The sequence below is a fragment of the Agelaius phoeniceus genome, chromosome 10 (assembly GCF_051311805.1).
Source record: "Agelaius phoeniceus isolate bAgePho1 chromosome 10, bAgePho1.hap1, whole genome shotgun sequence".
In the NCBI taxonomy this organism is placed as follows: Eukaryota; Metazoa; Chordata; class Aves; order Passeriformes; family Icteridae; genus Agelaius; species Agelaius phoeniceus.
This window is the reverse complement of record NC_135274.1, coordinates 6,228,620-6,249,536: the sequence shown is the minus strand read 5'-3', so window position 1 is coordinate 6,249,536 and position 20,917 is coordinate 6,228,620. Positions and strand designations below refer to the sequence as shown.

Genomic DNA, 20,917 nt, shown 5'->3' with positions numbered 1-20,917 from the left:
CTCCTCTGATCTCTGTGATCCCTCTGGAGCTGGCACTTGAATACTCCTGCATGGCACACCTGCTAAATTCTGTGCTGCCTCAGTGACAGCAGTTTCTGCTCTGAGAGAGATATTCACTGGCAAATTCCTTTGTAATTAACACTGCTATGATTATCAGATTATTTACAGCTTGTAAGGAAAAATGTGTCTGCTATATTTATAATACAAGTGCAGTGGCAAATATTTGCCACAACAAAACCCACCCCTTGTGAAGCTCTGCCATTCCTCTCATATTTTACATTAATCAGAATCAATTAGTTAGGTTCAGTTGAAAAGGTGATTGATGGAAATCTTGATATACACTTTACCTCCAGATTTTCCCACCTGCAATAATTTTTGTTCCATTGCCATTCCCCTTCCCTAGGTTTTGTCAGGGAGATTGATTTAGCTGAGGGATTCAACCTATGATTTTCAACTGGTGTTTAAAAACAGGCAATGAAATCCTGTCCCTCAGCTCTGACAATCTGGGATGTTGCCATTCCAAGGGTCAGGCTCCAAACCTACAGAGCACAGGAACAAACTGAGCTCTGGGAATGAAACATCTCACTTGGAGACAAGTGACACAGTGCTGGCAGGGCTGGACAGCCCAAATCTCTCCTTGATTGTTTCCCAAGGAATTCACTCTGTTCAATTCCAGCAGGAGAAAGATACCCAAGGGACATGGATGAATTTTCATTCACCCCCTCAAACACACACACTCACCCAGATTCCCTGCTTTGATTAATTGACTCGAGGTTAATGGGGAATAAAATCTCTTTTCTCCACACGGGGTTACCGTGGGCTCCCAGTGCCACCTACCGACAGCTGCAGACAGCGCCCGAGCTCTGCTGCTCCAGAGCCTCTCGGCTTTTCCATTAGCTCATTTCCCTTCCATTTCCTTCTATTTATCAACTGTCCTGGAGACTGAATGTACATCTTCTAAATATTTGCTTCTGGTCACTATCCTGTCCCTCACTTTCATCTTCCAAGGGTTTCTTTCCACTCATGAAATAGGGTGAAATTTCTTCAGATTTTCTAAATTCTCAATTCTGACCAATTGTTCAGCCTGGAGAAAAGGAGGCTCAGGGGAACCTTCATTCTCTCCAGAACTCCTGACAGGACGTGGAGCCAGGTGAGGGTCAGGCTCTTCTCCCAGGAAACAGGGACAGGACAAGAGGAAACAGCCTCAAGCTGTGCCAGGGGAGGTTCAGGTTGGATATTGGGAAAGGTTCCTCTTGGGAAGGGCTCTCCAGCCCTGGCACAGCTGTCAGGGCAGTGGTGGAGTCCCCTGGAGGGGTTTCACAGACCTGTGGATGTGGCACTTGGGGACATGGGTTAGGAGTGGCTTTGGCAGCACTGGGGGAATGGTTGGTCTCAATGATCTTAGAGGGCTTTTCCAACCTTAATGACTCTGTGATTCTAATTAGGCCAAGAGCAGCCAATCCCTCAGAGTCATTAGGATGGGAGAGAATATTGAGGTGTCCCAGGTAGGCACAGAATGTATCTTCACAACTTCATACATAACCCATCTGCACAACAAGCTTAAAATTCAAAAATTTTAATGACTCAATGATGTTTTTCATACCTTAATAACCAATCCCTGAGTGAAGAAATACAAACACCTCTGCAAGAGGCAGCACTATATTGGAAGCAGGTTCTGGGCCAGGAGGAGGGAAGAGGAGCCCCAAACCCACTCCTGATTGTTGCCTCATTGCCCACAGCAGTGCTTTCAGCTTTTTGAGACTTTTTCCTACTCTCCATCTGCTTTGGATATTGATAACACACCCAAAATGTTTTGTGGGCTGTGAAAGGCATTTGTAAGCATTATGAGCCAAAGGAACCATAATCCATTATGGGACTCTGGCACCCCCTAAGAGATCACTAACAGCAGAGCAGGATCCATCCAGAATCCCAGTGCAATGTGCAGTCAGTTGTGCTGGAGGGAGCTCAGCCATCCCACATTCCTCAGGTCACTGTGAGAAGTGTCCATACTTGCAGGCAGCAGCCAGGATCAGGCCAGAGCAGAGCCCTGTGGTGAGCAGGGTCAGGGCACACACCAGGGAATTGTGCTCCCTGAGCCCCACAGGAACCCTCAGCATCAATTCCTCATATGCCTACAAAGAAAAATAAATATATAACACTCATCTGGCCAGCTGTTTCTTTTTGACAGGATGAGGAACCAGAAGAGCAGCCATGCTAAAGAGCCAGAAGACCACAATCCCTGTAAACACAGCAGAAGGGCAGGATGACCCCCACTAAAAGCCAGTCAGAAAGGGAAAAAGGATTAAAAATTAATCCAGAAAGGTGTTAATCCCAGCAAAAAGGCAGCAGTTGTTAAAAAGAACCAGAGGGAGAACTCACAGGTCTGTGTTTTGTGGTGTGCCACTGACAGGAACTGTTGGTGTCAGGTGAGCAGGGAGTGTCCACTTCAGCGGGTTCCCAGCACTCTGCAGACAGCTGACCTAGGGAAAGCATTCCTGCATCACCAGGAGCCAGGCAGGATGAGCAATCAGCCTGCAAGCTTTTCCAAATAAGAGATTTTTCCCCTACAACAGCTCAACAGAATCAATTCCCTGGGAGCCAAGTGGTGAAACACCTCTGCATGGCCAAAGTGACACTGGGCAGTCTTTGCAGTGGACTTTACAACTCTTCCCTTCCTGATACAGGAGGAACCCAAGAAAGAATCTCACCTGTGAGGTATCTTGGCCCTTCTGTCCTTAACAGGGCAAAGAATTCCTGGTTAGCCTGCAGACCCCTCAACTTCAGCCATGTAGTTAGAATTTCCCTCAAAATAAGTAAGGCCATTTCTCTTCTTGGCCTCCTGTCAGCACATAAAAGATCTCCCTTCCAATACTTCAAATCCCTCCCCATTATTCATTAATAATAAATATTTTCCTGCTTATAACTGTAAATGTGCCAGGAAGATTTAACACCCCTTTTTTAAGTGACCAGGTAGTCCTGCCTGTCCCTATGCTTATCCAGAAAATTATTGCTCAAATTATGCACAGGTAAAGAAAAAGGAGTTGAAAATCATGAGTGTGCTTGACTTGGCAGGAATGATTCTGTGAAGGGACACAAAATTTGTAACAAAAATATAGGATTTTATAGTAGAGGAAATGTTTTGTATTTGAATTTCTGTATAGAGGCTTTGCGCCAGAGGTCCCAGTTGTCCTTGATGGGCTGCAGCTGTGATGTCCTTAATTGGGCTGCAGCTGTAACCAATGAAGATAACTGGGATAAAAGGGGGGGTGGGTTAGCCAGTCAGGGAGAGCCTTGGAGGAGCCCTGACCTGAGAGAGAACAGCATGCAGCAGACAGAGTCTGTGCTGTGAAGATCTGCAGCCATGAGAATACACCAAAGAGGTATGGACTTTAGAAATCTGATAATATCATTATGAGACTCTAGGGAAATAATAGAACAACAAGAGCCTTTGGTGACCCCGATGTGATAGTTAGCAGGAGATAAGACAGCCAAGAGCTGTGACAGAACATAGCCTTTGGGTCAGGGAGCTGTGAAAGAGTATGGCCTTTGAGCAAGGAGCTATGGGTGTTGTACATGGCCTGTGAGTTGTGAGAGAATATGTGGGTTGTACATGGCCTGTAAGCTATGGAGAAATGTATGTATTGTACTTGAATATCTGTACAACTGTTAACTCGTGTAAAAGAAAAGGGGGAAATATAATAGAGGAAGTGTATTTGAATATCTGTATAGAGGCTTTGCTGTAGAGGTCCCAGTTGTCCTTGATGGGCTGCAGCTGTAACCAATGAAGATGACTGGGATAAAAGGGAGCAGGATAGCCAGTCAGGGAGAGCCTTGGAGGAGCCCTGAGCTGAGAGAGAACAGCATGCAGAAGAAGGAGTCAGTGAAGATCTGCAGCCATGAGAATACACCAAAGAGGTATGGACTTTAGTAGTCTGATAATATCATTATGGGACTCTAGAGAAATAGAACAACAACAGGATTTTATTCTTCACATAACTTGAAATACTAATTGTAGTGGATATTAGGCTCTTGTTTCACCAGAGTTTGAGACTCCAGCCATTCCAAGCTTCAGGCACAGTTTCCTACATTCTCCCTTTATATAAAGGGAATGCAGCAATAGTGTCAGAAGCTATTTGAACACTTTGATTACTGTGAATAGCTGACAGTGGCTACTGAACACACCCTGCACAGCTCTAACTGCCAAGAGAAAAGTGGTCAGAGCAGGGGGCCTTTGGCAAGCCAGGATCATGACAAACACAGGTTGTGACAACTGCCACATCTTCCAGCTGGAAGACCCCACTCAGCACAGGGATACAATGGCAGCAGCACAAGACAGAGCAGCCTCTGACAAGCCCCTGCCTTTGGCCAGGCAGCAGCACTCAGTGAGACAGACCTTTATCATATCACAGAGGATTCACAAGAAGAAGGATGGGAGGTCACAGATCAGCAGTCATATAATGCCTAAAAGGCAGGTTGACAGTGAGGCACTGCATGGGATTTTTTTTTCCATGTCATTAGGGCTATCCAGCCAAAAAGGAGCAGGAAGGAATCAAAAGGAAGGAACCAAAAATTCACAGAACTTCAAAACTCTCTCAGCAGTGCAAATGCATCTTCACAGTAAGCACAGAGCAAGTGAAAGGTGTCAAGGAGCTCAGTGGGGTGCAGAGGGAAGGCTGAAGGGAAAAGGATGCTAGGAAGTTGACCATAAGGGTTTCTCCATTCCCTCATCATCCAGAGGACCACAGCAGCCTTTTCTAGTCCAACTTCCTCCTCAAGGATCCAGTGCATCTGCCTCTACCTCTTCCTCACCTTCCAAATTCCCTTGGCTTTGGTTATAAAATGTGGTTATAAATTGGGGAAATGGGATCACCTGATCAAGTTCTGACACTTGGAATGATGCTGACTTAAAAGTATCCAGCAAGATAATCTTTATCATGTTCCTGAAGGAGAAAAGTCTCTAGATTTTAGCATCAAAAGGAAGAAAGCTCCTTATCAGGGCCATGCCTTCTGCTTATGTTCACACAACTACCAAGAGCCCCATCTCAGACACAACTGTTGGAATTCAGGACATCCCTCTGGCTGTCCTGGACTGCCAGGACCCCTGCCAGGGGGCTCAGAGACCCTGGCACAGAGCCCAAGATGCCTGTGATTTTGATTATGACCCATGGAGCAAATTACCAACCTTAGATGAAGATCTGCAAGCCACAACAGTTTAAGTAGAATGATAGTGAATTTATCACAGGGTGAAAAACAGATGTTTGGGGTTTCTAGAATGGGAGCTCAGAGGGCAAGATGGAGGGATCTGGGTGCGTCCAGCCTTTCTCCTTCTTCCTCTTGGCCTCTATCTTCTGCTGTGATGTTGGCACTTTTGGATTGGTTTAGAGTAGAAGCTCATTGTCTAACATAGGTGATAGGTATTGGGAAGTGATTGTAAACATTGTATATGTAGTTTTTAGTATAAAAGGATAACACAACCTCTGAGGGGGGCAGAGTGCCTGGACTGTCCTGCTGAGCAGACCTTGGCTGGACAGGTCTCGGGATCTTTTCATGGCTGCTGTGACCCCAAGAGATGCTAAAAGTCTCTTTTCCCAGCCCAACACTTGAAGAAGGAGTCAGAGCTCTTCATTTCTCAGTCTCAAGGTTGTTTATTGTTTCTTATCTATAAAAAATTTTCTCCTGCCCTGCCAAGGTCCATCCAACAGGACAGTCAGAGGCACTCTGCCTGCCCCCAGGGCAGGGTTATGTCTTTATACTAAAAATTATGTGTACAATGTTTATAGTTACTTCCCAATACCTATCACCTGTGTTAGACAGTGAGCTTCTACTCTAAACCAATCCAAAAGTGCCAACATCACAGCAGAAGAAGGAGAAAGGCTGGACATGCCCAGATCCCTCCATCTTGCCTCCTGAACTCCCATTCTAAAAACCCCAAAATCTACTTTTTCACCCCATGATAACTTCACTATTATTCTACCTAAACTGTCGTGGCTTGCTGATCTTCATATAAGGTTGGTAATTTGCTCCACGGGTCACAATCAAACCCACAGGTGTTTTGGGCTCTGTGCCAGGGCTTCTGAGCCCCCTGGCAGGGGTCTTGGCCATTCTGGACAGCCAGAGGGATGTTCTGGGTTCCCACAGACAAGAGAAAGAATTTTATAGATAAGATACAGCAAACAACCTTGAGACCAAGAAATTAAGAGTTCTGACTCCTTCTTCAAGCGCTGGGCTGGGAAAAGAGACTTTCAACGCATCTTGGGGTCACTGTAACCAGCTAGAGACCCCAGACACAGCCAGATTTGGGACTGCCCAAGAGCACCCATGAGGATCTCACCGTGGCAGCAGCAGAGCAGCACCTCAGGGCTCTGCAGAGCCACCAAGGCCTGGTGTGTGGCCCGGGCTGGGCGGTGGTAGCGGGCGTGCACGGGCACGGCACCGTGGAAGCAGCGGGAGCAGCGCGCCTCCGGCTCCAGGAACAGCAGCAGCACAACAGCCTTGGCCAGGTACTCAGGAGCCTCCAGGTCTATGGCATCAGGGAATAGCACTGCCTGCAAGCAGGGAGAGACACAGCAGTGGTGGTGATGGAAATCAGAAAGTGCTTCCCCCACCTCCTTCTGACACTGAGAGTGATTCTGTGGTCAGGATCATCAGGTTGGGAATTCCTTAATTCCCAGCCTTAAGCTGTTCCAAAATACCTTTCCAAGACTGTCCTCAAGGAGTGTGGAGAAAGTTCACAGTGCCACTGTGTCTACAGCCAGACCTGTGAGGTGTCAGCTCAACAATGGTGCCCACAGCCTTTGACTCATGTTTTAGACCAATTAAGCACCTAAGCAGATAAAAGCCACAACCTTTGCACATCTCTCTAATGCGAAGCAAAGACTGGGCAGCAGCACAGAAAGCTGGGATAAAAACCAAAGGAGCTGGGAAGCTCCTCAGTCCAACCACAGCACAGGACTTAGAGCTCACCAGCACCTCTCTGGGGGTTTCTGTGGTGGTGTTTGCAGGGGTCTCAGGATGAGGGAAGATATGAGAATCTTGGCTCCACGTTTCAGAAGGCTGATTTATTATTTTATTATATGTATATTATATTAAAAGAAAATGATATATTAAAACTATACTAAAAGAATAGAAAAAAGGATTTCATCAGAAGGCTAGCAAGGATAGAAAGGAATGGAATGATAATAAAATCTTGTGACTAACCAGAGTCTGAGACAGCTGGACTGTGACTGGCTATCAATTAAAAACAACCAACATGGACCAATCCCAGATGCACCTGTTGCATTCTACAGCAGCAGATAATTATTGTTTTTCTTTTCTTCTGAGGCTTCTCAGCTTTTCAGGAGAAAAATCCTGGCAAAGGGATTTTTCAGAAAATATCACGGCTACTGGTTTCCCTTCCACCTTCTGAACTCCAGGCCCTTTTACCACAGCTGCTCACCTGGGGCTAAGAGAGGAGCAGCAGCTCCCTGGTACATCCCCTGTGTGTGACAATACCAGCAGCACCAGGGGCTGCCAAGCAAGCTGGGCTACGAGGAGACACCAGGAAGATTATAGTGTTTGGCACCTCCTTCCAGGAATAACCACCTTGGTTCAATGAGCCAGATAATGAGCAGACATTCCAAGTCCCTGAGTCCTTCCCTGACTCACTGCCACATCTCCTGGTGCTGGGGCCATTACCTTGGTCAGGTTGTGCTGCTGCAGCGTTGCCAGCTCGTAGGGATCCACGTAGATTCCAGGTGGCAGATGCACGTGAGCTGCCACTGCACATCCTCCTGCATCCTCCCCCAGCTCTACCTTCACCAGCAGGTCCCTTCAAACAGCAACAGGAGCAAAACATTTACACCCACACTTCAAAAGTAGGGCACAAGTGCCGTGAGAGACATTTCTCAGAGGAGATGAGATCTCACACCGAGTGCAACTCATTCTGATCCCATTTCCCTGTCCAGCTTTCTTAACCTCAACCCCACATCCACGGCCAAAATGAAGTTTCACTTCTTTGTTAATGCCTCAGAACCACCAACAGCCTCCACAAAAGCTTTAGAAAGGGACCTCCTATTTTCCCTCCACTACAGCTGGTTAATCCCTTGGTGCTGTTAATACATTCCCAGGAATCATGGCCCAGGGAGTTGCTACAATTCCACATGAAAAGAAGAGCAGTTTCTTCCAACAGACAATCCTGGGGCACGTTATGGTGATGGAGGGCGGGGAGAGGACTCACCTGTGAAACCCCTCCTTCAGCAGCTCCTGTGTGACAGTGGTGACCCGACAGGCTGCCTGCACATCTAAGGTGACACAGAGCCAACACTGTAACAGCACAGCGACCACAGAGGCTGGAGAAGCTTTATAACTCATGAATGCCTCATCTGCAAACCCTCTCCCAGAAGAAGGGAAGCAGTACTTGACTGTGACCAAAGAGCAGAAGAGCTTTCTTGGTTCACTGGCTGAGCCATAGTTCCCAAATCCAGAGTCACAGGATGGTTTGGGTTGGAAAAGATCTTCAAGCCCATCTTGTCCCAACTCTCAGCTTTGGGCAGGGAGGGAGCCCCAAGACCAGGGTGCTCCAGGTCTGTCCTTCAACACCTCCAGCCACAGCTGCTCTGGGCAACCTGTGTCAGGGCCTCACCACCCTCATACGGAAGAATTCCGTCCCAATATCCCATCTAACCCTGCCCTCTGGCAGTGTGCAGCCATTCCCTGTGTCCTGTCACTCCATTCCTCGTCCCCAGTCCCTCTCCAGCTCTCCTGGAGCCCCTTTAGGCACTGGCAGGGACTCTGAGCTCTCCCTGAATCCTTTCCTTCTCCAGGCGGAATACCCCCAGCTCTCCCAGCCTGGCTCCAGAGCAGAGTGGCCGCACCCCTCCCACCCCGCGCTCCTTTCGCGGCGCGGTTCCCCGCGGGCACTCACGGAGGGCGCAGAGCAGCGCGCCCAGCCCGGCCCCGACCCGCACCGGCCCCCGCCGCCCGCCCGCCATGGCGGCCCGCTCCTCACGGCCCACGCGGGCTGCCCCTCGCGCCGCCTGACCGCGCGGGGCCCGCCCATCCCTTGCTCCGCGGCGCCGTGTTCCGCAGGCGTTGGTGAGGGCAGCCCGAAGGGGGCCTTGAGTAGAGGGGGCCTTTACCGCCGGGGCTCGGCGGCGGCGGCGGAGCCATGGCAACCGCCCGGAGAGGCCGGACCGCCCAGGGGGAGGAGCGGGAGCGGGAGATGGAGCTGGAGGAAGAAGAGGAGGAAGGAGAAGAGGAAGAAATGTGTTTCTGCGCCCCCCGAGGTGAGGGGACGGGGCGAGAGTGTAAGGGAGACAGGGAGTTCCTGGAGCAGGGCCAGCGGAGGCTGTGGAGGAAGGGCCTGGAGCATGTGGGTGCCCAGGAAAGGCTGAGGGAGCTGGGGCTGCTCAGCCTGGAGAGGAGCCCCAGCTGAGAGGGGCCCTCAGCCCTGGCTGGCCCTGGCTGCAGGGAGGGGCAGAGCAGGGCCGGGTTCTGCTCCAGGCCCAGCCATGGCACCAGAGCCACGGGCAGGGCCTGAGCCCAGGCAGCTCCACCTGGACATGAGGAAGAACTTTCCTGGGCAGTGCCTGAGCCCTGAACAGATCCCAGAGAGGGTGTGCAGTCTCCCTCAGTGGGGATATCCCAGAGCTGTCTGGGTACAATGTGTGCCATGGGCTCTGGGATGGCCCTGCTGGAGCAGGGAGGTGGCACCAGATGGACTCACTGTGGTCCCCCCTGCCCCTCCCAGGATGGGCCCGGCTGGGAGGGACCAACCCGGCCCTGCCCCGCTGCCCCTCGAGCTCAGAGCTCGGGCCTTGGCCGTTCGTGCGGCTGAACCGCGGCTCTGAACGGCCCCGGCCCTGACCCACACCCGGCTATGCTGCCGGAGCCGCCGGTGACGCCGGCAGGGAAGGGCTCAGCCCGGTTACCGGGAGATCCAAACGCTCTTTGCCGCAGATCCGAAGAGCTGCTCCCGTTTGTGCTTCTCATCTTCGCAGAATCCCGGAATGGTTCGGGTTGGAGGGACCTTAAAGCTCCTCTCGTTCCAGCCTCTGCCATGGGGCTACTCCATGTTCCTCCAAATCCCCACCAGCCTGGCACTGGAAATTTTCACTATTAAGGACATTACTGCATGTTCGAACTCTTTCCTATGTGATTTTATACAAAGGAGGAAGTGTTTCCAATTCTGCCTCAAAACAGCATTTCAACAATAATGCCATTTTTCTTGATGTGGAGAAATACATTGGTTTTTGGGGGTAAAATATGTTACTTTGCCTTACTACAGTCTGGAAATCACCTTCGTGTTTGACATATTTTCACTCATTTAAAACCAAATTTTTCTTTGGTTTTAAACCAATAAAAATATTTAAACCAACAAAAACACTGGGTTTTAACCAATTTATTTTATTCAAAATAAAAGTAACACCTGCACTCAGTGCAGTCCTCTGAGCTGGGAAACAGGATCTGCAACTCATCTGGATTTTTAAGTCCCCTCTAATTTAATTTCATAATTACATTAGAATGGGTTTTAAGCCCATTCTGACCCAAGCCACTCTGGGGTTCTGTGATTTTGCTGAACTCCTGACAAAAGGAGCACCACTGAGTGTCACTGCCATATTTTCTGGAAAAATCCCTTCACCAGGATTTCTCTCCTGGGAAGCTGAGAAGCCTCAGAGAAAAAGGAAAACAACATTGCCTCATTTGCTTCTCCTGTGTTTTGCTCCTTTGGAATGTGGTTGGAGATTGTTTATCCAACGTGTGAATTGTTTTTACTTAATGACCAATCACTGTCAAGCTGTGTTGGGACTCTAGAAGCGGTCATGAGTTTTTCATTAGTATCTTGTTCTGTAAGTATCCTTTCTCTATTCTTTAATATTGTTTTAGTATAGCATTCTTTAATATAATACCATAAAATAATAAATTAGCCTTGTAAGAACATGGAGTCAGATTCATCATTTCCTTCCTGCCACAGGGTACCCCAGAAAATACCACAACTGAGAGACTCTGCCCCCTGTTTTCCTTTTTCCCTGTTTCCCAGGGACAGCTGCTGGGGACTCTGATGGAGCCAGGATGATTTTCAGTGCACAGAAATGTGGGGTCTGCTTCCAGCCCCCTTCCATCATCCTCATCTACAGAGACAACGTCCAGGACAAGACTCGCCAGCGCATCATGCCCATCAGGAATTTCTCCAGGTTCTCAGGTGAGGGGCATTCCTTCCTGAATGCATTCCTTCCTGTCTGCAGGAATGAATTCACTCTTTTCCTCCAGCTGCATGCAGAGGAGCCCGTTGGTAGCAGCACCCTGAGTGCCCTCCCAGCAGCCTGCAGGGAGAGGCTGTGCTGGGGTTGTTGTAAATCAAAGGCAACTCCGACGTTGGTGAGGGAGAGAGAATGATGCATCTGACTCCATCATCAGAAGGCTAATTAATGATTTTATTATATTACACTATGTACATTGTATCTAAACTGAATCTGCCATGCACTCACAACTCTTTGCACTGCTTAGAACTGCACTCATCTCTGGTTCTCTCGTGACTGTCCCATGACAGTCTGACACACACACACACTCTTGGCCCTGATAGGCCACGGGAACAAAACATCCTCACTTTGAGTAAACAATTTCCACATTGCATTCTACTTTAGCACAACACAGGCACAGCAAGTGATAAGAATTGTGTTAAGTTCAGAGAATGTGAATCTCAGAAATCTTTGAGAAGAATTGTGCCTTGCTTTTTTCTGTGAAGAGAAATGTGGCAACGGGGTAATGTTGCCTCTCCCAGGAGCCCACATGTCAATGGCTCTCTGAGCCTGGAGGGTTTGGAGACACCCCTGGGGAGGGTTTGGGAGGAGGTGTGTCAGTGGGAAGAGGTTTGTTGGAGCTGTGTTGGCTCTCCCCAGACTGCAGCAGGGCTGCTGAGCAGCTGAAGAACAACCCTCGGCACAAGCCCTACCTGGAAGGGGTCTCCCTGCGCCAGCTAGAGAAGCTCTACAGCTTGCTGAGAGATCATCTGGAAGGACAGAGCCTGTCTGAGAGCTTGGGAAGGTACCACCACGAACACACCATTGACCCAGAGGAGGACATGAACAAACTGGATGACAAGGAACTGGCCAAAAGGAAGAGCATCATGGATGAACTCTTCGAAAAGAACAGGAAGAGGAGGGATGACCCTGACTTTGTTTACAACGTTGAGGTGGATTTCCCACAGGATGAGCACCTGGAGGCCTGTGCTTGGGACACGGAGTCAGATGAAGAAATGTGATTCCAGACAAAGACAGGATGTTCAGAGACAAGTCTCAGTGTCCCAGCAGAGAGAACAATGTCACCATACACTGGCTCAGGAGAACCCAAGGTGCCACAGCAATCCCAGGCTTAAGTGAGCTTTATTTAAGAAGCCAGACTTGATTAAATGGAAACTGCATAGCTGAAATTGTTGGCTGGTTTTAGTCTTTTTCTACATAAAAGAATTTTGAATTATTTAATCTTTCCATTTTTTACATTTCAGTCAGCTTTGGCTGAAAATGAGGTGTTAAATATTCATGTCCTGAGGACACTGTTAAAGCTGTACTGTACAAATAGGGTGATTATTATTGCCTGCTGGGAAGTTAAATATGTATCAGTCATTCTGGATAAATCAACTCTGCATTGAGAATATTACTCTCACATTTCCCTAGCATGATTAAATCTCTAGTTTTATCTTACACAAAAATAAGTCCTTACATGTAAGAGAATAGGAATATCTTGAAAATGAATTAGTCTTGAAAGTACTTTTGAAAACACAGTCATTTCAAACTGCTAAAATGGGATGATTGGATCCTTACACTCCTGGGTGATGCTTCCTCATAAGTGCTCAGTTCTGGGAGAATGTGCTTAAAGTATCTGAAAAACCAGAGTGGTAGAAGGTCAGAGGCTGGGGATGGTTCTAGAGTAAGACAAACTTGTCCCACTGAAGGTTTTAATCCAGCTGTCTGCCTTGGCTGGCCTCTACTACATCAGTCCTGCTCTCATGTAATACCTGGAGGACTAAGATTAGGATTCTTTGGGAAATTTTACAACTCCAAAAGCTTTCTGGGTTTTGGCTTTCTGAACCCAGGCAGCTGTGAGGGCTGAGGGTGAGATGGGCCTTCATCCCAAACTGAGGGGCCTCAACACACTGCTGAAATAACTAAGAGGAGTGGCTGGAGGAGCAGCTGGAAGAGCTCTCCTCCTACACCCCAAAATGAGTCACTGCTGTGAAAAACATGGAGCAAGTGTCAGTTAAACCAGAGTGCTTTACTAGAGAGGACAAGGGAGCTCACACTTGGCCAAGGGGGTCTTCAGTCAGGAGAGAAATAAAAGATGAGGCCTCACTTGTCAAAATTAAAAAAAAAAAGTGAAGGCCGACTCTGCTCTCCCAGGACAGGAAAGGGCATGCAGGGGTCTGGCACAGGCCTTGCTTCAACAATTGCAACGTAACAACACAGAAAGATCTCCCACTTGGGAGGGAGAGGGCCCCTGGGAATTTCTCCTGACTTCCAGCCTCCCCCAGCTTCATCCTGACCAGGACATGGCCTGTGCCCAGCCCCAGGCATGGCCCCCTCTCCAGTGAGGGCTACATGAGGCCAAAGGAGTGCCTGGACTGTGAGGTTCCTGGTCCCCATTCCTCCAGCCCAGCCCAGACCTTCAGCAGGGAGCCATACTGGTCTTCCCAGTTTGGGATCCTCTGGGAACATGACAGGAAGGCTCTTGACAGCCAGCTTTAGATCATGCATAAAGACATGACATGGGACAGATCCCAAAACAGTCCCCTCAGCAGCCTCCTGGTGAGCACATCCCACCAGCCACAGCCCTCTGCACTTCACTCCCACCGATCCTGACCTGCCTGGCTGCCCACACATCCAGGCCTTGACATCTGCACTTGTAGGCAGAACATTGTGGGACACTGTGTCCAAAGCCTTGCTGAGGCACACGGAATCCACCACTCTGCCCTTGCCTACACACCCATCCATTTCATCCTGAGAGGAAAGGTTGGGTCATCCTGAAGGCAGGTTGGGCAGGCATAATTTAGCCTCAGCAGCCCATGCTGACTTCTGACTTTTCCAGCCACCCTCTTTTTCTAGAGCTGTGCTCCAAACAAAGAACATTTCTTCCATGGGTTTCCCAACGTGAGGGTGACTGCCCTGTTGCTCTCTGGGATGGCCTTTTGGCTGTTACTGAAGCTGGGTGGGACCCCTGGGTTCTCCAGTCACCAAGGACCTTCCCTGATCACCATGGCCTGGCAAAGATGCTGAGAGCAGCTTTGTAAGGACACCTCAGAAAGTGGAATCTCCTCCTGCTGCCCCAACATCCCCTCACATCACAGCTCCAAGTGAGCCATGGCCTTCCAGGCACCATGATGAGGGAATGTTGAATATCCCCATCAGCTCCATACAATTAAGAATCCCTCCTTATCCATGCCCTGGGCAGTGCCAGGTGCCTGGGTTCCTCCCTGTGTGTTCTCCCACAGCTGCACCCCATGCCAGATGGAGCAGCAGCATTGGCTGTGGAGGTGGGGAAGGACAGACATCCCTCTCCAGCTGTGGAGGTGGGGAAGGACACACATCCCTCTCCAGCTGTGGAGGTGAGGAAGGACACACATCCCTCTCCAGCTGTGGAGGTGGGGAAGGACAGACATCCCTCTCCAGCTGTGGAGGTGAGGAAGGACAGACATCCCTCTCCAGCTGTGGAGGTGGGGAAGGACACACATCCCTCTCCAGCTGTGGAGGTGAGGAAGGACACACATCCCTCTCCAGCTGTGGAGGTGGGGAAGGACACTCATCCCCCTCCAAGCCCAGCCCCAGGGAGAGGGGAGCTCGCAGGGGCACCCACTCACCCTGCCAGCAGGGAGACACCAGAATGCAATTGGGGAATGGTGTAGGGATGTATTTATAGGTCACTGCTGTCCCCCAGGGTGCAGCTTACAGGCAGAAGAAGGGTTGAAATAGGCTGAGGGATTCCCCACTTGGGGCCTGCTTTGGTTTTGGCTATTTCAGTCTAAAACTGGGGCAGAAAGCGGTCATTTCCCAGCCAGATCTGACAGATGGGTCTCCAGAGCCTGTACTGCTCTCAGCCCCAGTGGAGCTGCTGGCTGGTCTAGCAGGGTCTGACCCATGCATTTTCCAGCCTTGCACAGCCAGCAGCCACACCAGGCTCCCCCATGAGCCCAGTCCCACACCCGTGCCTGGGAAGGGTTTGCCCTGCTGCCAGCCTTGGCTCCCCTGCCTGCACCATCCCCAGCATCCTCCCAGCTTCAGACCAGCCTTGGGCATCTCCATCCATCACCTCACAGGGCAACTCCACCAGGCTTGATCCCCAGCACACCCCACATCACCGACTGAGCCCACCCACACCCAGGCAGGACAAGCCCCCAGAATTCCACTCCAACCCTGCTGCACACTTCCCTGTGCCCTGTTCCCATTAAACACGTTTCACTAGAAAAATCCCAACAGTGCCACAGGAATAAAGCCACTCCTGTTCTCAGAAGGGCTTTTGAGTTAGCACAAACCACCATCACTTCTCCTTTCCCCTCAGTGACCCCCGAGGAGCAGAGCAGCACTTCCCCAGGTAGTGCTTGCTGCTCTGGCAGAGGCAGAGCTGCTGTGAGCAGAGCTGGGTGGAGGAAACCCCCGGGCACTGCCCGCCAGAGCAGGGCTTGCAGAACAAGGAGGAAGGATTTCTCGTTTCCTTTGTATGTTTAATCCAGCAGTCACTGGAGAAATATAAATCCATGATAAAATATCACTGAGGGATGTAATTTACTCTCCTGCTTTTCAATCGATATTTCCTGTTGCTGCAACTTGGGCTGTTTCTAATGGACTTTTCTGGCCCAGACTGTGACTTAGTGGAGAAACAACACCCCAAAATGTGTCTTTGAGCCCTGCTGACAACGCCTGTGTTTATCAGCACACCCACATGGTGCATGAGCAGGGTTGCCTGCAGTGCTGGCAAGAGCAGAGTGGAAAGCTGTGGCTACAGAGACCCTTCTCCACAAGTGATGTTTGCTCCAGCCTGGGGCACTTTGTGGAGGCTGGTTGCAGATCTGGAAGACTTTTTGAGTTGGCTACAGGTGGGAATAAATAAAAGGAACTGCTGGAAGGTCGGGGGCAAAGCACTGCTGGAGAAAATTGTCACAGAATCCCAGAGTGGTCTGGGTTGGAAACGACCTTAAAAATCCATCTGGTTACAACACCTTCCTCTAGATCACATTGCTCCAAGCCCACTCCAACTTGGCCTTGTACACTTCCACACATGAGCATTCAAAGATTTTCTGGGCAACCTGTCCTTTCAGCCAAGGCATGTTTGATGTCATGTCCACCCAGCTCTCACCAGCACCAGCTGAAGGTTTCTGCTGCAGACACGTTCCTCGAGGATTCCCAGCGCTCCATCACCAGACACAGCTCTCACCCTTTGGTACCATGAGGGCAGGAATGGCAGCTCTCCCAGCACCTCCTGTCCTGCATCCATCAGCTTTCCATCTTGACCACCTCGGAGGGGTTATCACCTGCACTCCTGACCACCCCCTCTTATTGACTCTTCCCGAGCCCTTCCTCTTCCTCAGCCATTAGTAAGGGCTGGACACCCCACACCGATTTTTCACCATTTTCAGCAGCTTCTCCTTGAGCATGAGGAAGACAACCACGAAGGCCACCAGGAGCGTCAGGCAGGTGGGCAGAGCCAGCACCAGGTAGAGCAGCTCCATGTTGGCCGTCTGCCACTGGCAGCTCTGCAGGACGGGCTGGGGCAGCGCGCCGGGGCTGAGCGTGCGGGGGCCGTGCCTGCAGGTCACCTCCTGCCTGTCAGGGACATGCAGGCCCTGGGCCTGCTGCAGGGCGTCCCACCAGCCCAGCGTGCAGCAGTTGTAGGGGTTCTGGCTGAGGTAGAGCTCCCGCAGGCTCCTGCCCAGCGGTGCCTGGTGTGGCAGGTCCCGCGGCAGGGCCGGCAGGCAGGTGTCCCGCAGGTCCAGGCTGCGCAGCCTCAGCGCGCCCAGCCAGGCGGGGAACGCGGCCAGGCAGTTCCCAGAAAGGTCCAAGCGCACCAGGCTGCTCAGGGCAGAGAAGTCCGTGGTGGAGGAGAGGCTGGTGTTCCTCAGAGACAGCACCTGCAGTGTCAGGACGAGGTCCTGCAGCCAGCCCAGGTCCCTGGACAGCAGCTGGCGGTTGTCAGAGAGGTCCAGGTGCATCAGTGATGTCCCCTGGAAGGGGCGGCCGCCCATCCCCTGCAGACCACAGCCAGCCAAGGAGAGGTGGCTCAAGGTCTCCACGCCCCTGATGTCCACGCAGGACAGACTCTGGGCCTCACCTGGCTGGGGACAGAGGTCAACCCGGTTGTAGCTGAGGTCCAGTGTAGTGATCTTCCTGGTGTGGGTGAAAATCCCAGGAGGAAGAGCCTGCAGCCTGTTGGAGCTGAGGTTGAAGAGCTTCAGGCTGGGCAGGATGTCCCCAGTGCCCACCTTCACCCCCAGCTCCACCAGCTGGTTGTGGCTGAGGTCCAGCTCTGTCAGCATGGCCAAGGGGTCCTCCTCCGACAGGTGAAATGCCTCCAGGCAGTTCTGGTTGATCTTCAGGTGGGTCAGGGAGGGCATCTGGGCAAGGAAATCATCTGGCAGGCCCCAGACCTCGTTCTGGCTCATGTCCAGGAGGCGCAGGGAGGAGAGGTTGCTGTGGCAGAGCTCATCCCAGAGCCTGACCGTGGTGATGTTGGTGGAGTTGCCATCGATGATCAGGAACTGCATGGTGACGTTGGCCAGGGAGGTGCCGTTGGGGAGCCGCTGGTAGAAGCTCATCCTGTTGTCCTGCAGCAGCAAGGAGTGCAGCTTGCTCTGCCTTGGCAGCACAGGGAAGAACAGCAGGCGGTTGTGGGACAGGTCCAGCACCTCCAGCTCAAAGAGGTCATCAATTTCCATGGTCAGAAACCACTCAATGACATTGTTGCTGAGATTGAGCACCCTGAGCTGGGTCAGGTCAAACCCCACCAGACATGGGAGGTAGTTGTAAGCTAAGTTCAGCCTCTGCAGCCTCTGCAGCCCTTCAAAGGCATTGTCAATCTCAAAGATGTAGTTCTTCTCCAGGTTCAGCTCCAGCAGCTCTGTCAGGTTTGTGAAGGTGGACGAGTCCAACCTCATGATGATGTTCCTGGCCAGAGACAGGGACTCCAAGGAAGAGATGTTCGAGACTAAAACTGATACCATGTCCTCCCTGAGCTGGTTTCCAGTCAGATCCAGCATCCTCAAGGCCGGCAGAGCAGAAAGAGCAGCAGCTGTCAGCGAGTAGTTGGTGAAGAGCAGGTTGTCTGTCAAGGAGAGCACCTCCAGGCCTTGGCTGCTGAGGAAGGCACCGGGCTCAATGAGCTCCAGCCGGTTCCTGGTCAAGCTGAGATGCCAGAGCTGGGGATACAGGAGCAGGGAGGCATTGCCCAGGACCTGGATAGTGTTGTCATCAAGAAACAGCTCCTCGGTATCGCCTCGAAGGTTTCCTGGGATGGAACTCAGCCATCTGCCAGTGCAGTCCATGATGCTCTGCACCTGAAGAAAGAGGAGGATATCTAACACCACCTGGGAGGCAGGAGATGAAGAGGGAGCAGTCTGGGGAGCACAGGAAGGGGGGAGGAGGTGGCTCTTTGCTTGTAGCCTTGGCACACCAGTCCGCTCCAACCAGTAGCTGGGATGGAGAAGGTCTGGAGATGCTGAGCTGCCTGGGCTTTGCCAGGCAGGAGCAAGCACTCAGACGGGTGAGGGTTCACAAGAGAGGACTTACAAGCGCACAGCCCCCAGGAGATGATGCCCAGGCTGCATCCATCCTGCTTCCCCATCCCACTGCCAGGAGGAGAAGAAGCAGGGAGAGACCAGGGAGCGGGGCCTCCATCTCAGTGGCGGCACTCCTGTGGAGAGGGAGGCAGAAGGGAGGAGGTCAGGAGCTGCAAACTGTCCACCCCAAAAGCCCCAGGTGATGCTGCCCGTGGAATAAAGGGCACAGAGCCTTGGCACTGAGCCCACCCACCCCTGCAGAAGCCCTGGTGGGGCTCCCCCAGTTTGGGGAAGGGCAGGCACGGGGGTGGCAGCACACGGGGGGAAGGCACTGTCACTGCTGCACAGCTGCTCGTGAAGGCCACTGAGCTGCATCCTTCCAGCAGGGTGTCCCCCCAGCAGGGCTCATGTGCCCCCTCTTGGCACCAAACACTCCCCCAGGGGACACCAGCCCACCCCCCCATGTCCCCCCAGTGCCCATGCCTGCTGGGGACCCTTCCAGGGAAGGCAGAGGCTCTCCAGCAGGAGCTGGCCCATCACTGACCTGGTGGGAGCGGAGCTGACGGCATTTGCATCTGGGGAAAAGCTGAAACTCAGGCAAATGAGCAGTGAGGGCTCAGCCAGTGTTTGACACACAGCACTTTCACAGCTGCCACTGCATGAAGGAGAAACAGGGTTATTTTGGGTAGCCAGGGAGCCAGAGCCTCTCAGCACAGAGGGAGCAGGGCATGTCCTGGGCTGTCTCCTTCCTTGGGACAGCCAAAGTGTTGAGCTGGTGCCTTATCAAAGCAGGATTTATTTCTCTGGGGGAGATGGAGGGGCAGTCCCCTTTCCCCAGGCTGCAACAGACACACAGCACCTTTCACCCTCTCAAATCCTTGGGGTCCAGCAGCAACTCCTACCCAGGCACGGTGGCAGGAGAGGAACCCTGCTGTCCTGGACCTCGGTCCTTGCTGCACCCAAAGAACACAGTTTTGGTTCTCTGCAGAAACTCCCACTTTCCTTCACCCACCTCAACCTTCCTCAGCTTCTCCCGACACCAGAAGCACCTCCATCCTCCCAGTGCTCCCTGGAGCTGGTGGGATGGCACCTGGCCAGGCAGGAGAGGAGGCAGCAGCCCCAGCAGGAAACCCTTGCTCGCAGCCCTACACCAGAGCCCACATCCAAGAGCTCTGGGAGCTGCCGGGCTGCTCCCCACGCTTCACACCAACCCCAGCATGAGCCCACGCAGCCACAGCCCTTCGAGCACGGCTGTTGGTGACACACAGGTCCCCACATGGGCTCAGGAACCCCCACGCTGGATGTTTCCCCCAGCACAGGTAAGGGGTGCAGTTACTCACCGCGTGGGCTTTGGCACGCTCCATCCTGCAGCCCCTCAGCTGCTCTCAGGGGGTGCTGGGGACAGGGCTAGGGGTCTGTGTGCCACCCTGGGGGTCCGTGTGCCACCCTGGGGGTCCGTGTGCCACTCTGGGGGCCGTGTGCCACCCGCCCTGTGGCTGAGCACCAATTTAGGCTTTGCGGAAGGAGCGACGGAAGCTGCAGTCACATGGAGGCAGCGAGCGGGCCCTGCTGCTCTGCTCACTGAGCACAGCACTCCCTGCACGGGTCATGCACTCACTCACACCCTGCAGGGAGGAACCACGGGGCCCAGCAGGCAGCCAGGGTGTCACACAGCTCCTGGGGACAAGCCTTGCATGGTGACTCCTCTACGCAGCTCCAGGGGTCTCAGCCCACAGAGATGGTGACCAGGGTGGTTCTGCCCTGCACAGCCACGCCATCACTCCTGCAGGATGGAGAAATGCCACCCCTGCATGGCATCTATTGCCCCTGTGTCCCTCCAGACCCCTCTTGCCTCCAACCCCCAGCTCAGGTCTTTGAGAGGAGCCAAGGGATGTGTGTCCCATGGGGGATTAAGGTGCTGGTATTTCCTGTTGCATCCCAAGCCAAGCTGGACATGTCCCAGGTGTTGAGTCTCCAGTAACTTTGGGAAGCCAGTGCCTGTCCCTCACATTGTCTAAGTGAGATTCAGGACACTCCTATCCCCCTGCTCCCAGACCTTTGGGTGTCCTGGGGCTGCTGGGGATTTCAGCAAACCCAAGTCAGAGACACCCAGATGCAGGGACCTCCTGAGTGCTAATCCCAGTGTGAAAGTCAGCAGAAATGGCTTTTCAGGAAAGAAAG

The 20,917-nt window shown here is 52.1% G+C and overlaps 3 protein-coding genes across 4 annotated transcripts; 1 reads left to right on the top strand and 2 right to left on the bottom strand.

The window, feature by feature from the left end:
* Positions 1–1,560: 1,560 nt before the first annotated feature.
* Positions 1,561–9,002, bottom strand: PIGX (phosphatidylinositol glycan anchor biosynthesis class X). 2 transcript variants are annotated; one of them, XM_077183738.1, is made up of 6 exons: positions 8,903–9,002; positions 8,216–8,279; positions 7,675–7,807; positions 6,332–6,545; positions 2,380–2,480; positions 1,561–2,132 (listed from the first exon to the last, which is right to left on the bottom strand). In XM_077183738.1, the coding sequence occupies exons 1-6, from the start codon at positions 8,967–8,969 to the stop codon at positions 1,989–1,991; spliced, it is 723 nt and encodes a 240-aa protein (XP_077039853.1). In that variant the 5' UTR covers positions 8,970–9,002; the 3' UTR covers positions 1,561–1,988. The 2 variants fall into 2 exon arrangements, with proteins under 2 accessions (XP_077039853.1, XP_054495188.2); XM_054639213.2 differs by lacking the exon at positions 8,903–9,002 and having other exon boundaries at positions 8,216–8,892.
* A 112-nt stretch (positions 9,003–9,114) lies between these two features.
* Positions 9,115–12,406, top strand: CEP19 (centrosomal protein 19). The gene is made up of 3 exons (XM_054639041.2): positions 9,115–9,263; positions 11,018–11,179; positions 11,877–12,406. Exons 1-3 carry the CDS (start codon positions 9,146–9,148, stop codon positions 12,236–12,238), a joined length of 642 nt encoding a protein of 213 aa, XP_054495016.1. The 5' UTR covers positions 9,115–9,145; the 3' UTR covers positions 12,239–12,406.
* A 136-nt stretch (positions 12,407–12,542) lies between these two features.
* Positions 12,543–20,214, bottom strand: NRROS (negative regulator of reactive oxygen species). The gene is made up of 4 exons (XM_054639039.2): positions 20,077–20,214; positions 19,281–19,391; positions 18,747–18,870; positions 12,543–18,514 (listed from the first exon to the last, which is right to left on the bottom strand). Exons 3-4 carry the CDS (start codon positions 18,852–18,854, stop codon positions 16,556–16,558), a joined length of 2,067 nt encoding a protein of 688 aa, XP_054495014.2. The 5' UTR covers positions 18,855–18,870; positions 19,281–19,391; positions 20,077–20,214; the 3' UTR covers positions 12,543–16,555.
* Between the last annotated feature and the right edge of the window lie 703 nt (positions 20,215–20,917).